General features: G+C 30.0%; 1 protein-coding gene across 2 annotated transcripts; it reads left to right on the top strand.

Moving 5' to 3' along the window:
- The first annotated feature begins 18098 nt into the window (after window positions 1–18098).
- On the top strand, window positions 18099–19713 carry LOC125586846 (transmembrane protein 18-like). Of its 2 annotated transcripts, none has more exons than XM_048756598.1 (4): window positions 18099–18462; window positions 18598–18703; window positions 19078–19226; window positions 19455–19713. In XM_048756598.1, the coding sequence occupies exons 1-4, from the start codon at window positions 18322–18324 to the stop codon at window positions 19548–19550; spliced, it is 492 nt and encodes a 163-aa protein (XP_048612555.1). In that variant the 5' UTR covers window positions 18099–18321; the 3' UTR covers window positions 19551–19713. The 2 variants fall into 2 exon arrangements, with proteins under 2 accessions (XP_048612555.1, XP_048612556.1); XM_048756599.1 differs by having other exon boundaries at window positions 18121–18462; window positions 19315–19482.
- The last annotated feature ends 810 nt before the right edge of the window (window positions 19714–20523 follow it).

Genomic DNA, 20523 nt, shown 5'->3' with positions numbered 1-20523 from the left:
TGTAGAAGCATTAATGAACCTATTTAATAAATAGGTATATATCTAACCAGTAAAAATGTGATTGTGTGCTGGCAGAATGTAATAAGAAGACAGTATTGTCCTCGGGTAATAGACGTTTCGAGTTTGCGGATATAGAGAAAGTATGAGATTTAGGTGAATGGAAAGATTTGCAAAGATTTACTAGCGATTATGTCAAGATTCTCGAAACATGCCAGAGTAAACGAAGATGTACAGTTGCATGTGAGCTTAAACCCCAACCACATATAATCTGACACAAACGGCGCAGCTGAAAAACCAAATCATATATGTAGCATTTATATCAAATGGAGACACAGCAGCGAAGACTCTCCGATGAATCCCTTATGATGAGATTACTTTGTCCCTTATTCTTTTAAAGGAATATCAGATAGCTTGAGAGATAATTGGGTCGCAACTGAACTTGATGATTGATGGAATAGGTTTGAATTGTCTTCAATGAAGATATATGAACTGATCAACACTTGTGTAGATGTGCCCTTGATCGCGAGAATGAACTCACAAGTAGGATCAAGGACGAGTTTTGTTTGCAGAGAATGAACTCCTAGCAATCGATGTTCAAAGATGAACAAAGAATTCACATATAAGAAGAAGTTTTGATTGATAAAAGTGAATGAATTTTCTATCTGCAACAGCATAAGTTTAAGTAGAAAAGAAGATTAAAACGTAGAGTCCTAAGAGAAAGACAAAAAGTCTTAATTGCAGAAAATAAGAAAAATACTTAGAAAAACTAGGTAAGACCAAAGACCGAGCAATGGAAGAGTTGAGCTGGTTATTTGACTTGATCTTCAACTCGATTTGGGTCTGGTGTAGGATAAACCAAGAAAACAATTGCATTCTTCAATTTCCTGGTTCGAGATCTCGTAATAGACCAAAGATAATGGGTCCTCTTGGGCTGAGAAATTCTAAGTATCACAAAGTCCATCTAGGTCCAAGTAAGATTCAGTGTCACTCATCTCGTCCAGCTCCATGCATTTTCGGGATCACTTGATTGTTGTATTCACTCAGGTTTATCAACAGGTTCTACATCTACATAGTTGCATCCACGGATTTCCATCGATAGGTTCTGCATCCACAGAGTTGCATCCACGAGGTTTCATCTACTCAATAAGTCCTTCCTCTTCCAATTTAGCTTCTGCTTCGACCATGTTTGCATCAGCTTCACCGGAGACGCAGCGGCGAAGAGCTTCACTGGACTCCGACAAAGAGCATCACCAGAGACGCAGAGGCGGAGAGCTAGACCGGAGTCAAAGAGACCGAGAGCTTCACCGGAGATGCAACGGCCAAAAAAGTTCACTGAAGATGCAGCGACCGAGAGATCTTACTTTGTAAATGACCATTAAGATGGCTATGTTAAATTATAGCCGGTACAATAATGTGTTAAACGATTATTTTGCTGGATATGTTAAATAGCCGGCTATGTTAAATATACGGCCAAACTGATTCATAAGTTTAAACTGATACCTTTAGAAACCAAGATCATAGCTATGACATATTAAATGAACATATGAATAATGTTTATGTGTATGTATCCGTTGATAATGTCAAATTGGTGAACAACTTATATAATATATACACGGTTAGAAGATAAGTTATTTCAGATAAAAACTAATTTGTTGGTAATATTAACATTTAGACAATTAATAGAACATTTGCACAGTTAACAAAAAATCTATTTAGAATATTTTTTTCGAATTATGTATGTCATATTCATAAAAATCAGGATCATAGCTAGACTTATGAAATAAACATACAAATAATGTTTAGTTATATGTGTTTGTTAGATCATTTCCAACATCCCCTTATCCTCTTATTTTAATGGTTTTTGCATTCCAACAGCCCATTATCCCCTTATCTTTAAAGGGGTGAATAGTACACCCTCAAATATAAGGAGATACTATTATGTCCCTTAAAACAATATTTACTATTCACTTTAGTTCTTCTATTTAGATAAGTTTAATGATTTTGTACTTAACACTTTTATGTTGTCTTTTTTTGTATTTTAGTTATATTAGCACATAATTATTATAACTTTTGGTTTTGTAAAGTTAATTTACACACTTATAATATGTTTATAATTATTCTATAAAAAAATATATCAATAAAAATATAATATAGACATATTATTTTACACAATACTAACATTATATTTAGTAAATTTTACCCAAATTAAAAACTATAATACAAGCATAATATTTTACATCAAAATACATGTTACATAATAAGCTGAAAATATTACACAAATTAATATATATATATATATATATTACAATACTAATATTCAGGTAAATTTGATCCCGAACCTCCACCAAGATCACCAAAATACTGTCCATACAATTTGGAGTAGTCTCACCTTGTTGTTGAGTTATTTTTTTGTATGATTCTTGCTTGTTCAGATTGGATAAACTGACGAGTGTTACTATCATTGATGGGGTTTAAATTTGCCAATAAGATTCTATTTTTTCCTCCATTTCTTTTAAAAATATTTTTTTTTTGCTTTCTTTTGCATGCGTAATTGAACCATCTCATAATTATTTTCCCTAGTTGATGCACTTTCTTTCAAGAAATTTAGGATTTGTTGATTCGATAAAACCAAAGTATCTATAGATGAGTTATTACCTTCAGCAAGTTTCATTTTGACTTTTTGATTTCTTCGATTCAATAGGATAATTTGATGAAACAGAACCACTGTCATTACTGCTTAAATTGATTGAACATAAAGAAAATCCAGGAGATTGTGATGTTGGAGAACCGGCGGTGCCGCTCTTACTATCCGGAATATTGATATTGACATTGTCTAAAAACTTTGGAATATATCTTTCATCAATACCCACACATGATTAAATTTAAAACTTTTTTTATATTGTTTTGGATTTTGCTGCAATAGTTTATTTGCCTTTTCCATCTACAATATTTTGGAACCAAAAAACTTGATTAAATATATTAAAAATAAAATAAATAAACAAATAACACATATTAATTTAATTTAAACTTACAATGTCTTGTTAGGATGCACCACTTGGATGCATATTTTGCACTTGATATCATAACTCTTCAAGTTTCTAACAACATATAAAATAGTATCAATTCTACCTTTAAAGATCTTTTTCTCCTAACTTCCCATCTTTTTTTTTGCATTGTAGCTTTTTGTTATTTTATCCCATAATGTCTTGAAAGCTTGATTGTTGCTTGTAATGGGATCTTGTGATACCTCTAAATAGACATGACATAACAACTCATCTTCTTGCTGGTTGAATGATGTGCCTCTACTTCTTTCCATTTTTGTTCACAAGAAAAAGATTTGAACGAGTGTAAATTTTTTCATTTGATAAAATTTATTATTTATCCAGAAAAATAAACATATAAGAATCGAAAAGAATAAACATAAATTAATTTAGGGGGTGTATTCAATCTAAAATTTGAGGTGATTTGATTTTTAATGAGCTTTTAGATGATTTTAAGGAATTGCAGAGAATAACATTGATTTTTGTTAAACCACTCTAGAATATCACTTAAAACCATGTGATTTGAGTTTTAATTTTTTAACTAAGAAACTCCACCCAAACACTCTAAAATCACTTGAAAACTTTAAAACTCCACAACTTAAAATATTTTCAATAACAGTGGATTTCATAGTACTTTATAAAATATCAAGTTCAATAACACTAGATTTTAAATGAATTTTTAAAATTCATCTTTCAATAACAGTTGATTTGTCATTTTGACACAAATCACCTAAAACTCTCAATTGAATACACCCCCCTTAGAGATTTTTTTATTTATTGGGCATGAAAATTATGATTGGAGGTTGGATAGGAAAATGAGAAAGTTTCAATTTAATGGTTGATGAGACATGAAATCTATTGAATGTCCTAGTTCAAACTTAGAATATTTTATTATCTTATCTACGGAATATGGTTGGAGGTTGAATAGGAAATGACAAAGTTTCAATTTAATGGTTGATGAAATATGAAAACTATTGAATGGTCTAGATCAAAATTAGAGGATTTTCTTATCTTAACTATAGAATATGGCTGGAGGTTGGATAGGAAAATGACAAAGTTTCAATTTAATGGTTGATAAGATATAAAATCCATTGAATGATAATATTTATTTCTATATAAAGCCATGCATTTCATCAACAAAATTTCAGCTAAAAATGAATTTTAATTAATATCGGAGATTCATCTTTTCAAAATTCTTCTTTTTCAGACTCATCTGAGTTTGATCAATGAATTACTGATGAAAATGAGGCAATGGACAAAGAACAACAAATTGCAATTAATTTATTTATCAATAATAATCGTTTTATCCAGCAACTCAATCAAGAAAATAATCATGTAAGTCACCGCGGCTCTATTTTCGGTCATGTCGTTATTCTTCACAATAGACAGAATGTTCATCATGTTTTTACAATGATTTTTGTTTTTGATAATCCTATGTATGGTGGAAGAGAGTTTCATCGTCGATTTAGAATGTCACAAAGGTTATTTCTTCACGTTGTTGATGTTGTCAAAAAACATGACAACTACTTCAACTAACGACGTGATGCATTTGGTAGACTTGGATTGTTAACTTTACAAAAGGTAACAGATGCTATTCGTATCTCGGCATAAGACATGCCTGCTGATGCGACCGATGAATAGAGTCTTCAACAATTGAATGCATGAAAAGATTTTGTCATGCAATTGTAGCTGTGTTTTTTCAGAGTGATATCTCAGGTCACCAACAATAGAAGACGTTTCAAGACTTCTCAGCATCAGCCAGCAACGTGGATTTCCTCGAATGTTAGGCAGTCTTGATTGTATGCATTGGAAGTGGAAAAATTGTCCAACAGCATGGGCAAAACAATTTACAGGTCGTAGCGGGTCACCGACTATTATTCTCGAAGCGGTTTCAGATTATGATCTATGGATATGGCATGCGTATTTTGAAATGCCAGGCATCAACAACGATATTAGTGTTTTAAAATCTTCTAACTTATTATTCAAGATTGCGCAAGGTACCGCTCTTCCAGCCAATTACATAATTCAAGAAATAGAATATAACATGATTTATTATTTAGCTGATGATATATATCTTAAATGGTCAACAATTTTCTAAACAATGAGCGATTTCCAAGGTCCAAAAAAATTGCTTGCATCAAGACAAGAATAATGTCGGAAAGATGTTGAACGAGCTTTCGGAGTTCTACAATGCAAATTTTCTATCGTTGTAGGATCCTCACATTATTGGGAAAATAGGTATTGCATGATATAATGACACAATGTATTATAATGCATAATATGATTATTTAGGATAAACGAGATGTCAACGCATCGATTAGAGATGCAAAACCAACACCACCAACAAACGTTGAAATGGAGTTAAATGAAGATATGCGGTTTCAACATTTTTTAGCATGTAATCTTCAGATAAAATATAAAGAGGCTCACTTATCACTTATGAATGCATTGATTGACCATATATGAGAGCATTACGAAAATAATCCTATTGATTATTTATATGTATCTTTGTTATTTGGATTATTGTATGTATTATTATTATCTATAATTTTATGTTATTATTATTATAAGTAATTTGGTGTTATTTTTTATTTATGATAGTATGTTTATTGATTATATTTTTAAAATGTATATTTATTGCTTCTTTATAAAAATTTTGTGATTATTGTTAATTATTAATAATATTAAGGTCTAAAATGTAATACAAAAAGTTTTTGGAGAAAATATTTAAGGGCCACCATTGAAGAAGCCTCCCATTATCTCCTTATTTTAAGGATGTTCCATTTTATAATAAGGGGGACTGTGTTGGAGATGCTCTTAGTAATATCAAGTGTTATACAGTCAATATAATATTCACACAGTTAACAAGATTTTGGCTTATATGTCACATCAAACCCAAGAATAACACGTGACTTAAATGAGATCTTGGCTTAATAAGATTGTGTCTTAACATGTAGGTACCATAAACATACAATATATATAGCATATACATCAAACGAAGACACATCGGCGAAGAGCTTCACCAGAAACGCAGGCCGAGAGTTTCACAGGAGACGCAGAAGAGGAGAGCTCTATCGAAGACGCAGCGGCATAGAGCTTCACCAGAGACACAGAGGCCGAGAGCTTTACCAGAGGCGCAGCGGCCGAAAGCTTCACCGGAGACGCAACGAAGTTGACAAGACTGAGATTTCGGTGCACCGCTGGAGCATGAGTTTTATCAGTGTACTACTGGAGCTTCTCGTCGCTTTGTCAGTGTTCTTTTTCCTTCACAACAACCGTTCACCAGAACAAAAATGTCAAACCAAAAAATAACATGTGATTTGATATGAAAAGATTTGTGAAAAGATATTTGCAGTAAACAAGATTGTGGTAAGTCAAAGTAAAATATTTGGAGGATTTAAACGATAGATGTATTACTTGAACTACGGTTTGAGATATGAAAACAACGAATTTAACTGGAAAGAGAGAAAAACTAAAAGTTTCTACGGTTAGTTACTAGTGGGTTGGAAGAGAGAGAATGAAGGAGAAGGATTTCGAAATTTGAAAATTTTAGAAAATAATTAAAGGAAGCTAGAGAGTAGCTTGATGTGATGTTAATGACGATTTTCCCGTAGGAATAAGATCTTTAGCAAGACTTCACTTATTGTTTTCCTTCAAGCTTATTACGGTAATGTAGGGGCAGCAGAGTCATAAAAAATTCGAATAGTAGCTTAACATTCCACATTGGTATATTACTAATTATGTATAAGTTAATATTTTATTAAAATTTATATTATTAGTGGGTCATGTGAATTACCTGCAAAACTGGGCGATACACGATATCTTTTAGCGGATTATGCACGGGTCAAAATTTTGAATAAAGAAAATAACTCTCATGTGGGTTAGCGGATCAAGGATCAAGTAGAGTGGGTTGACCCGCAAACCGAACTCTAACTACTACATCGAAGATATGCTTAAAGTTTTTTTATATCCTCATTCTGTTATTGATAGCCAAGGTGCCTTTCTTAATGAATGTTAATAGGTTATGTAAAATTTTATAAGATTTTTATTTTTGAATAGATACTTTGCCAAGTAAGATCCCATCAGACCAGACAGTCGAGCTGCACCAAAAATGTCCGAAAAGTCTTTAGAGCAATCAATATAGTAGCTCCAAACGCTACTATTACAAACACTAGTGGTTGGCTCGCCCTACGGGCTGGTGAGTTTACATTAAAAATATTTTATATTAATATATATTTTAATTTTATTGATCGGAAAAATATGTCCATTTTATTTATTAAACATATTTTAATTTTATATTTTTATTGGAAATTTATTTTAAATCACAATAATAAATACAATATGCTTTTATTCTAAAATAAAATTTTAAATTTTATTAATTTTTTTTAGTTTGAGTTGAAAGGACCACTAACATTTCTTTTGTTAAAGAACACAAAATTATGAAATTATTAAAAGCTAAGAAAAATGTAATGATTTATATTTTTCTCTTTATTTCTATTTCACTTTGATATAGTCAAGAAAAATTAAAAGTAAGAATAACAAATATTTTTATTTTATTTTTAAGATTATAATTTAAATACTATTACAATAATTAATTTTATCATGATAATAAATTAATCCATCTCCAAGATAAATCAATTGAAAATATAATATAATGTAATAAAATCATAAGAAGTTATATTTTAAAGTCAATAATAAATAGTTCAATAATGTCACAAATAATAGTTGATATATATATTATTTAACAACAAATGATTTTTTATAATATATTTTATATTAGATTTTCAATTTATAATGATTTTTTTCATTTAATTTTAAGTGTTTTACTAATTATATTTGTAAATTATTTTAACATTTGCTTAACTTTGTTTTATAACAAAATTGTTTGTAGGAAACTTTCCTCATGTTAATCGAAATCTCTTTTATAGAAAATAGTGTTATAAATTAATAAAGTATTACATTGGTTCAAGTAATTTAGCCAAAATAACTTAAATGTAGTGTAACCATTAATAATATAAAAATTAAGATGAACCAAACCGCATACAATTGTTTTCTTGAAAAAAATTTACGTGAACCTTCAATGTTAGTTTGCTTCTTCTCTCCCAAGTGTCTAATGAGGACTTTGAAATTAAGTTCAGACATTGATTCAATTTTTATTATTGACATAGTTTAGTTGCAGAGTTCTTAGTTGTTCAAAGATGGATGATGTGTGGATTAATGTCTCTTGTCTACAGCTCCACAGGAAAGATGTGGAATTAAATTTCACGAATCCAAACATCATCAGGTTGAACTAAATAGGACGGTTCTTATCTTAGTTTCAGATTTCTGGTGTTCCCGAATCGAGACAACATGAGATACAATTTTCCCAATTATATATCTTAAACTGATACCATTGAAACTAAAGTTTTGAGATTAAAACTCAACCGTTAAAGAACATTATTCAGATCATGCCGGGTTCGTTAAAAAGAAAAGTATTACTTTATTATTGAACTCAAACTTTAAAATTTAGATAGATAATGCGCCTGCAAACTCTCTCTCTAGTGCTTAACCCTTTGATTGGAATACTGAAGTGCGACGCGTCTTAAACGTTGGAGATTTCTTGGAAGCAGAAGCTGCATCAGCAGATCTTACGACCGCATCAGTCTGAGAAGGTTGTGGTGATGGTCAACCAGACTTATCATTAACTCATGTGTTGTTTTCTGAGATACTCTTGGTCAACACAAGAGTTGGCTTCAGAGTTTGGCTGACAGCACCAGGCATATCGTCACCTGGGTAGTCATCACTTCTCAGTCAGTTCTAATTCACATGGATTAATGTTAGGCATATTTTGGACATAGAAATATTTAATCCACATATACAAACATACTCCAAAAAATTAGGCACATGTGGACAATGGTTGGTGTAAAAAATACGTACCACTGTAGAGGAGAAATGAATTTCAGAGAGCTTAAGCTGGAAGGTCAAATTCTGCACGATAATATCTTGGATACATCGTGGGAGTGATGCATGTTGGAGAGATTCACTCGCGCTCTGTGGAATTTTTGAAAATAATTAAAGCTAACATAAGAACATGTAGACTGCTTAAACTGAGAATGATGTTAGGGGCGTCCAGACAATACCATGAGTTGAGCAACCTCTACGATGAGAACATTGGTCATCTTCTTATTTCACCGTTAAAAAAAACGAAGACGGCTGAGTCTGTTGCGATCCATGAACACCATCTGAACACGGTGGCTAAATAGTGGATTGTGTAAGTGATTTATTGGCTGAACATGCGTATATAGTCTGGCAAGAAAATCTTAAATATAAGTTCGACTGAAATACCTCACAGCACAAACTGCAGTGTCGTCATGCACCATGCGCATGTGAAAGACGTGAATCCACGCTGCAGTTTTTGGTAGCATTTAGAGTAGGAGAAGTAGCACCATCCATTAGTGGTGTCAATGTCACCGACCTCGGCAGTGCAAAGAAACTTTTCAGTCTACATGAACCACAGGAGGAGGAAAGTTATAAGCATGTGGGGATCATGTTTATGAGCTAACATATAGCTAAAAACGAATGGAGTTCACCAACCTGTGTTGGAGAGTTAAGAACGTAGTTGTTCAGCTCAGCAAGAGTTACTCGTTCAATTTTCTTCACACTTCCATACTTGGAAGCTGTGGAGCTGCTACCATCATCAGATCCATATAACCTGCTAAATAAAAACTCCCCTCATGTTTGAGAACAACGTCCCCATTATATCTTAGACAACAGTTACAGTTTGGTAAGTCTTACGCTGCAAGAACACTCTGGCCGGCAAGGCATTCATTGTCAAAAGAAGTTGTTCCCGGAGTAGCATTCAGGAGAAGCCGGCCTGCAAATGCAATGACACATGAGAAAATTTAGTACCCTTTCCTTCAACTAATTTTGATTTTTGGGTTTATGTTCGTGGCAACAATGACTTTAGGCTCCAAACCCGATACCTCTAATTTCTGATGAAGCTGATATACAATCATGCCAAACACACAAACACATACGGAAGGGCGTTTAGGTTTATCATGACAGCAACGACTTTAACCAACCCAAATGGAACATCAACGATTAACTTTGAAACAATACACATCGGCTATTCGGCTTACATACCATAATAACACATTGAATGGCCTGATTCTCATTGTCAAGGTGGTCTTGATGCCACAAACATCACCAAAAATGTCTGCAAGAGAATATTTTTAACAAACTGTTAATAAGGAAGGAAGTAGTTGCAGCCAATCATTGTTAGAGAACGGGAAAAGCATGAGTTGCCAAACATACCCGGAAAATCCACGTTTGTATTAGCCAAAGCCATAAGCTGTTCATTTTCTGAAACCAGAAGTTTTTTCTTAGAATAATAACAGTCGGCTCCATCATCTCCACAACCAAAACTATCTAAAACTAAATAAAGAAGGAAGCTAAACAGTCGATACCTTCTTGTCAAGAAAAACCAGGTCCAGCCCGAGATGCTCACCGACTTTTTTCAAATTACTTGCACCCAAAAATCGCAGAAACTGCGCAACAACTGTTTTCTTACAACATCTGTCCTTAAAATCGGAAAAGTGGAGCTGGTTAATCGCCATCGGTGGTATCTCTATTTCTAGGGTTTATGATAATGATTTCAAGAAGCCTTTCGAATCGTATGGACTACCTTCTCGACATATATATAGTCGCTTCAGTTTAGAGGGGAGGTGAGAAATCTTAATTGTAGAGGAGATAGTGGAAAGTATTGATTGCCTCCATCGTATGAGTTGAGGAGACGAAATGATGAGTTACGTTTCTCATCTCAGAGAAACCAAGAACTCGTATCATTATTTTCTTGTTTGTTTGTGGGCCTCACATAAAGAGTTTGCTGGGTTTATCCTCTTAATTAAAGCCCCACATGAAAGACCCGGAAACATACAGCGTAAAAAACGCAAAGTCCAACATACGCAAAATGTAGCTTACATGGCAAAACCATATAACATGATTGGGTGATTTTTCCATCTGACGTGGACAGTCTATCTGAGGCTTTTATTCCTCTTTTATTACTTGTTTGATAGCTAGCATTGAGGAAGTGAAATCGTTTGTACCATCTAACAATTTTCCCAAACGACTACGATTCATATGTTTATAATCAGCAAATATAGTTGTCTATCTTAACTCACCCTGCGAAGGTCTCTGCCTAGTATCCTATATATTTTGTGGAATTTATGAAGTTTCTGAGTAATTTCTTTCAAAACGTACGCTTATTTTAGGAACCATTGGTTATACTAAACAAGGTAATAGATTAAAATCTATTTACTTCCAAGCTTAAAACATATGATATCTAGTATCTATGGTTTAAACACGAAATCAGTATAGCCCTAAACCAATGTCTTGACATGTTAACAGATGTATCTAAAAACTAAAACACAAACCAACCACCAATTCAATGAAACATTAAAACAATTTACGAAACCACCAATTCAAGGAAACACAAACACAATTTATGAAAGGCCACCAATCATTATAAATGGTGTTAGATTTTTCACACAATTTTTTTTGGTATGAGAACAATAACCAATAAACTGGTTTGCATGATAAATATGGTAATGTTGTATTAAAAGTTTAATGAGGTACCTACATATAAGGCATGTTATATTTAATGGAAAATGTATAACCGGTTTGATTATTATTAGGCCTTAGGATTTATTTTAATCTCACTGGCTAACCCTTGTAAATATTTAGGAAAAATTAGGTTTAAGTTCTAATTGTACTTCTGTTTTAATAGATTATTAGACTAGAGTTTGACCTGCACATCCGTGCGGGTTTGGTTTTTACTTTTTATAAATTGTTTAGTAATATTCTTAAAACATATAGGTTATTTAGATATTTTTAGGTTCGTACAAACTTACCTGGATCTGGAAGAATCCAACTTGAACTTTGTTCGAAAATTTATAATACCCGAATATAGTTTAACTTTAAATCCAAAAACTTGATATCCATAAAAACCGATATGTATCCGAACAAATACATGAATGACCATGTCTAAATGATTTAGTAACAAATAAAAATAATTTTGTTAACCGGTTTGAATTCTTGTCACTAATGGAGTAATTTCATTTAGACACATGAAATTATTATGGTTAATACGTAAAATAAATGAAATCAAATTATAATGGTAAATAAAATTAATGAAGTAATTTGGAAAAGTAAAAACAAAATGTAAAAAATGTGATAAGATATTGTGCTTATTCCGCAAGTGTAGGCGTAAATGTTTATTTAAGATTTTATGCTTGTTCATTTATTATAAGAGTAAAATCAAAGATTTTGTGATTTTTTTAATATTCTAGATTCTAAATTGATGTAGTTCCTTTATTATAGTCGTGGAAATCATATTTAGGAAAACAATGTAGTTCGTTTGAGCTATTATTAATATGTTTCCTTCTTTGTAGTTCGTTTGAGTTATTTTAGGAAAATAATGAATATGTGGAAAATACAATCATTTTTAATGTGAGATTAATTTAATTGTCAAAGGCATTTGGCTGTAAATATTGTGTAACTTTTAGGGTTATTTTATAAGTGTACTCCTCTTTTAATAAAGTAGTTTTGTACCACCCAATGTCTCATGAATAAGAATACCCAAACTAATCTGAATTGTGATGTTTAAAATTATTAATATAGTTTTTCAATTTATCGTTTGTATATCGAAAATATAAATTACATAAAATTTATAAATATTTAATTACATTGTAAATATTGAAATTCATTCATTGACTTTCAAAATTATATCGGCTATGCTCTTTTATGCAACTTCGATCTTTATTTTAATTTCTTCCTTATTGTTTTTTTCAAATCAACATAAAATATACAAAAAATGAAAATATATTTATACATCGTAGATGACGAACCAAACTCTTGCATTGAATAAAACTGATCTTATTTGGTTTAATTAAAAAAAAGATGTATTTCAAATTAAAGAAATATGTCTAACTCAATACACCAATAAATGAATAAATAGACCAATCCAATACTTTATACCCGGAATTTAAAATATAATTATAAGAATAATTATAGTAATAACACCAAAAAATAGACGCAATAAAATATACCCAAATAATAATTAAACTGACTAGATATTATATACATAATATCATATGTCTAATTAAAACTAGATTTTTTTAACCGCGCTACGCGCGGATAAGATATTATATGTATTTCTCAATTCTAAAAAAATAATACATAATATTGTATTATATTATTTAAAGAATATAAAATAATACTACATAACATAAATATATTTTTAAAATTTTCTTTGTGGAAATCATTATGTTGTTTGATTGTTGTACTTGATTCACATATTTGCATAGATATTTGTGATAGATGAATAACTATATTTTTATTATCAGTAAATAATATATATTTATTATATAATATAAGAAAAATGAAATTATTTACTTTTTAAACAAAGTTGTGTCATGTTGGGGATTCGGTTATAGACATATCATATTCGAAGGAGACATTTTTATAGTTATCAATCTTCTTAACTGTCAAGAAACAAATCTGAATATCAAAACAATATTTCATACGATCTTTTTATGGAATAACTGCTCCGAAGAAATTGAATTTAGGCATAAAAAAAAACTGGAAATGGATGTGCAGATGTGTTATCTAAGTCAGCTTTACAAAGTACTATTCATAGTTCATATATCATTTATGCATCCTATTTTTTTGTCCATCATTTCTTAAACATCTTGAAATAACTAATGCTAATTAATAATAAACTTTTGGCTGGCAAAAAAAAAATCAAATTTGTCTAATTATCGCTTAATTTTTCTAATTGATATATGTATTTCTCAATTCTAAAAAAATAATGTATAATATTGTATTACTTTATTTAAAGAATATAAAATAAGACTACATAACATAAATATATTTTTAAAATTTTCTTTGTGGAAATCATTATGTTGTTTGATTGTTGTACTTGATTCACATATTTGCATAGATATTTGTGATAGATGAATAACTATATGTTTATTATCGGTAAATAATATATATTTATTATATAATATAAGAAAAATAAAATTATTTACTTTTTAAACAAACTTGTCTCATATTGGAGACTCGGTTATATAGACATATCATATTCGAAGGAGACATTTTTACAGTTATCAATCTTCTTAACATTCAAGAAACAAATCTGAATATCAAAACAATATATCATACGATCTCTTTGTGGAATAACTGCTATGAAGAAATTGAATTTAAGCATAAAAAAAGACTGGAAATAGATGTGCAGATATGTTATCTAAGTCAACTTTACAAAGTACTATTCATAGTTCATATATCATTTATGTCCATCCTATTTTTTCGTCCATCCTTTCTTAAACATCTTGAAATAACTGATGCTAATTAATAATAAACTTTTGGCTGGCAAAAAAAATCAAATTTGTCTAATTATCGCTTAAATATTTTATTAATATTGTCTAAGAAGCTTTCAAGTGATATCATAGTTTAATTTTTATTAGTTTTTTTTTGTTAATTTTTTGAGTTTTTTGGTATTTAAGATTTTTTCCATATTAAGCTTCTATTTCTTTCACAGAATTGATATATATATATATGTCATAAAAATTACCATCAAATCAGTTTTACTTATTTATTATTTTGTTTTTAATGAAAATACACTTTTTAAATAATTTAATTTAAAATAAAATTATATATTAATTTGCTGTATTCTAACTTTTTTTTTTGTCAGCATTTGCTGTATTCTAACAATTTGATTGATTTAATTAATTTGCTTTGGTGGATAACTTAAAAAGTTTTCATATGAATCGGGGAAAACAAGCTTACGTTGTTATATTATATTTATTTGTGTATATAGAATCTATATATAATGCTAGTGTAATAAAGAAAGAACAATATTTTTTTGTAACTTCAAAAAGATACATTATTAAAATTTGAAATTAATCAAAATTGAATTAAATGGTAATTAAATATTTGTAAATTTAATTGTTTTTTTATCTTGTTTAGTTGGATTCTCATGAAAAGAAATCGATAGGTTAAAAAAATGTTTCAAAATTTGTTGTGTTATTGTTTTGTCTATAAATTACAAAATTTATTGAATTGATATATTTAATTATTGCACCCTTAAATAATACTTTATTAAAACATTAGAGAACTATGTTTTGAGTTGTTTTGTCAAAATTGTACAAAAATCTATGCTTTTTTATATTTGTCACGAAAATTTATATGTTAAACTTAGTTTTACAAAATTCTTGTTTTGAGTTGTTTTGTCAAAATTGTACAAAAATATATGCTTTTTCATATTTGTCGCGAAAATTTATATGTTAAACTTACTTTTACAAAATTCTTAACTTTGTCACGAAAACAAAAATCTATGCTTTTTCATATTTGTCAATGTTCTCACACTTTCAAAGAATATATTAGCTTAGTCACTTAGTTTTCTTTTTTTACAAAACAAAGTATCGGAGTCTTGAAAGTTGAATTCATATTATTGTAACTATACATAAGAGTTTATGATTACATACTTAGTGATTCTTGTATATGTGTCCAAGAAAGTTTCAATGACTTAGAGGTAACTGCCATATATTTATGTCGTGGCAACTTCGGGCTCTCTGATTAGTTGATTTTCCTATCTTACGTGAACATCCTCTCCATGGCTTATATTTGCCTTTTAGTATTGTACTAGGATAAGACATGCACCTTGCGCAGGGTGAGTTTATTTGTATATATTATCGATAGTTTTTTTTATATATGTGATCATTTTATTTATATATATAAAATATTTTTTGTTGTTATTATATAATTTCTTTCCGATGGATCGGATCAATTTTTATTAAAAATAATGGAACAAAACTATAATTAATACATCATGGGTTGATCGGATTGGACATTAAACAAATTATGACATAAAAACCTTATTTTTTCCATCGAACACATTCTTGAAAAAAGTGAACAGTATTGTTTTCACAGTTGAATTATTTTGACTTTTATCTTCAATATGGTTTTGAAAACTTTCAAATCAACCATCGAATTGATACATGTCATTTTAATGTTTTTAGTCGTATACTTAAGGAAAACTTACATTTTTGTAATTTAAAGTCGTCTTAAAAAATTCAAAATATAACATCTAAGAAAAAATCTAACATATAAGAAAAATCTAACATATAAGGTGTCCTCATTTTTGTATTTTAAAGTTGTTTTTTAAAAAAAAATAACATATAAGGTTTCTTCATTTTTGTAATTTAAAGTCATTTTAAAAAATTTAAAATATAACATATAAGAAAAAATCTAATTTTTTATTATATGGTTAATGTGATTGTTTATTTTTTTTAATAATATAAAATTAAACAAAATGAAGAAGGATGCAAAAATTGTTATCAAATCTTTATTATTCATAATCATTAATTGCCATATATATGTAAATCATATTAGGTAAATTCGTAACTTTTATTTAGGGAACGAATACACACTTCTTATATTTTAGGTTAATATAATGTTCTCTAGTGGACATTAAACAAATTATGACATAAAAACCTTATTTTTTTTCTCGAACGCAATTTTGAAAAAGTGAATAGTATTATTTTTACAGTTGAATTATTTTGACTTTTAACTTACATATGGTTTTGAAAGCTTTCAAATCAACCATCGAACTGATACATGTCATTTTAATGTTTTTAGTCGTATACATAAGGAAAACTTACATTTTTGTAATTTAAAGTTGTTTTAAAAAATTCAAAATATAACATATAAGAAAAAATCTAACATATAACGTGTCCTCATTTTTGTATTTTAAAGTCGTTTTAAAAAAAAAAATAACTTATAAGGTTTCCTTATTTTTGTAATTTAAAGTCATTTTAAAAAATTTAAAATATAACATATAAGAAAAAAATCTAATTTTTTTATTATATGGTTAATGTGATTGTTTATTTTTTTAATAATATAAAATTAAAAAAAAATGAAGAAGGATGAAAAAATTGTTATCAAATCTTTATTATTCATAATCATAATTGTCATATATATGTAAATCATATTAGGTAATTCTGTAGTTTTTATTTAAGGAAAGAATACACATTTCTTATATTATAGGTTAATATAATGTTCTCTAGCGGACGTTAAACAAATTATGACATAAAAACCTTATTTTTTCCTGCAAACACATTCTTGAAAAAAATAAACAGTATTGTTTTCACAGTTGAATTATTTTGACTTTTATCTTCCATATGGTTTTGAAAGCTTTCAAATCAACCATCGAATTGATACATGTCATTTTAATGTTTTTAGTCGTATACTTAAGGAAAACTTACATTTTTGTAATTTAAAGTCGTTTTAAAAAAATTCAAAATATAACATATAAGAAAATTCTAACATATAAGAAAAATATAACATATAAGGTGTCCTCATTTTTTGTATTTTAAAGTCGTTTAAAAAAAAATATAACATATAAAAGTTTCTTCATTTTTGTAATTTAAAGTCATTTTAAAAAATTCAAAATATAACATATAAGAAAAAATCTAATTTTTTATTATATGGTTAATGTGATTGTTTAAGTTTTTTAATAATATAAATTTAAACAAAAAAGAAGAAGGATGCAAAAATTGTTATCAAATCTTTATTATTCATAATCATTAATTCTCGTATATATGTAAATCATATTAGGTAATTCCGTAGCTTTTATTTAAGGAAAGAATACACACTTCATATATTTTAGGTTAATATAATGTTCTCTAGTGTTATATAATTATGGAATAATGTGACACCATTAGATTAAACTATACTTTATATTAGATGCTCTAGAATTCTTTGAAATGAAATTTATAAGGCATTTAGAGTGTCACCTAGAATTTGAAGTTTTTTTTAATTAATACAAAATTAAGGTTCTAATTTTTCAAATGCTTCTCAATTAATATATTGGGGGATGATAACATAATACTATTCATACAAAATCATACATATAAATAATTTAAAATAAAATTGTAATCAGTTTTTATGATATATTATTTTGTTGATATTTATTATTCCTGTATAAGCACGAAAAAATTACTTAGTTCATTATTAAAAAAAATGTAGAAATACGAGGCCGTTTTTATACTTTATTTGTACAGATTTTGTTGCTGAAGTTTAAACTCGTTGGACAGAAGAAGGTTTGAGAACTGGAAACTGTGAACAATAAAAATCGAAGGAGGAAAAGGGATTTGGTTTGATTGGAGAGTGTGAACTGTTTAGCAGCGCCTGAGATTACAAACTGGGATCTGGGTTTTCTTATTGGGGTGAATTTGAGCAGACAATGGAAGAAATAAGATCGGCGATGGAGCAGCAGATGGATCTGATGTCGGATCTGATCCAGAAACTCTCCGGAGATCTCCGAACCGGATTACAACCTGCCTACGAGAATTTCATGGGTTTTTTCCACGCTATTGATTGGAAGGTAATAATGAGTCTCTTTTCCTTTTATGATCATCAGCAGAGTTGCATTATTGGTATTGTAGGGTTACGTTTCATTCTGTGATTTGGATTCAATACCTCATCTGGGTTTGTGGCTAAATATTAATGTTTTTTTCAGGAACCTTGGATAATGGGATTAATGGCGTTTCATTCTCTGGTGCTAATTGTGACTCTTATTTCGAGAAGGCATTTCAACTTCCATATGTTCTTGTTCTTATTGGCTTGTAAGCTCTCTTTTAGACGTTTCTGCTTTTACCCTTCAGTGCTCTTTCTTTTATCCAATGATCTCACTGGGCTAGTTTACAGTTTTCATATTGTATCAAGTGATTGGGGAGCTATTTTTGACACTTCTGTCATGCAGATCTACATATCTCTTCCTTTAAGACTAGCCTATACTAGATTTCATGTTTGCTTGAGTACAAAGATTCATATGGATAAATGGATACTGAAAGGAAAATATGATATCCATAGGACAACACAAACGTTTATAGTTTAGAGCATATAATCTTAATGACTAGCATCTCCCGTCTGTGCCTTGACACTGCATATGTTAAGAGTATGTTTTCTTACTACATGTAATTAATAATGACAACTGCAGTGGGTGGAGTATACTATGCAGAGAGTCTCAACCGGGTCTTGAGAAAAAACTGGAAGAGCTTCTCAACTCAAAACTACTTTGACCCGCAGGGAGCCTTCCTATCTGTTCTCTGGTCAGGGCCACTTCTTGTAATTGCAATGATAATCCTGGTATGTGCTTAGTCTCTTTCCCTTTCTGGTTTCATGAACCATGTTTTGTTAGCAGTGCATAAATGTTTTGTTTTTGACTTGAGAACAGTGTCATGTGAGCTTCAACTAGGGACTGTTAAAATGGAGAATACAGTGAATGAAAAAAAACGAATGAAATGTTGTGTTAGTAAGCATGTTTATGATTATAAACTTGGATAGTTTTATGGAAGTGTTTGTTTGTTTTGACAGATAAACACACTTTTATCGCTTTGCTACCTTATTGTAAAATGGAAAAGAGCTGAGCTCAGGCATCGTGCAAGGGTTGCTCGTTCCAAGCAGGAATAGATCCAAACTCTCTCTCTTTCTCTTTCTCTTAATCACATCCTTTTTCTCACATTTATATATACTCTCACTTTGTAAACCAACCCTTTTCTATTTTGTGGTTCGTTTTGAAATGTTTCGAACTGTACCAAGCCAATTTATTTGATTTCGGTTTGGTTTGAGTAAACGTTTTGAATCTGGGAATTGAAATCGAAAGAGATTCCTAACCGGGGAATTTGATTGATTTTTTAAAGTTGTGAACCCCCGAAATTGAATAGAAAAAACCTTAACCGTGCGACTAAATAAGTATTTAATTAATTAATTGGTATTTCAAATTTGAAATAAGAATGATCGTAGTAATAGCCATAAGAGCAACTCCAACTGGAGTTTGTAAGAGGATATCTTACTTTAAAATAAAAAAATATAATGAGAAAGTCATAAAGTTTTTTTTTCGCAACTTTTTTTTTATCCCAATGAAACGTACGAATTCGCCAATGGCGAGTTGCTGATATCAATCTAGCAGAGCACAGACGCGTTGACATAAGAGAAAACACGGTTCATTGTTCGAGCATGTTTGGCTAGGAAATCTACATGGGTGTTACTGGATTTGGGTTGGTAGACTATCTTGGCGTCTTGGTAGGAAGCCGATAAAGTTTTAAACTCACTGAGTTCAGCTGCAAAAGCTGGCCAATCTTCAGGTGTACCTATCATTTTGACTAATTTTTGAAAATTGGTAAAAAATGGTTGCAGCAGTGCTATGGCGAGATAGACATTCTAAAGCCCATACTAAACTATTAAGTTCGGTATGTAGGGGCGTAATTTGTTTATGGCAGGCTTGAAGCCAAGGAGATCTATAGATCTGTCTTGGAGCTGCAAAATCTAACTCACCCCACTCATGTTTTCATCATTTTTCCATGAACCATCAACACGACAGGTGAAGGTAGGAAGCTCAGGAGGACTTCTTGGTATGCAGTCAGTGGTATGGTCACCTGGTTCT

This window comes from Brassica napus, chromosome C5 (assembly GCF_020379485.1).
Source record: "Brassica napus cultivar Da-Ae chromosome C5, Da-Ae, whole genome shotgun sequence".
In the NCBI taxonomy this organism is placed as follows: Eukaryota; Viridiplantae; Streptophyta; class Magnoliopsida; order Brassicales; family Brassicaceae; genus Brassica; species Brassica napus.
This window is presented reverse-complemented; position numbering and strand designations above follow the sequence as displayed.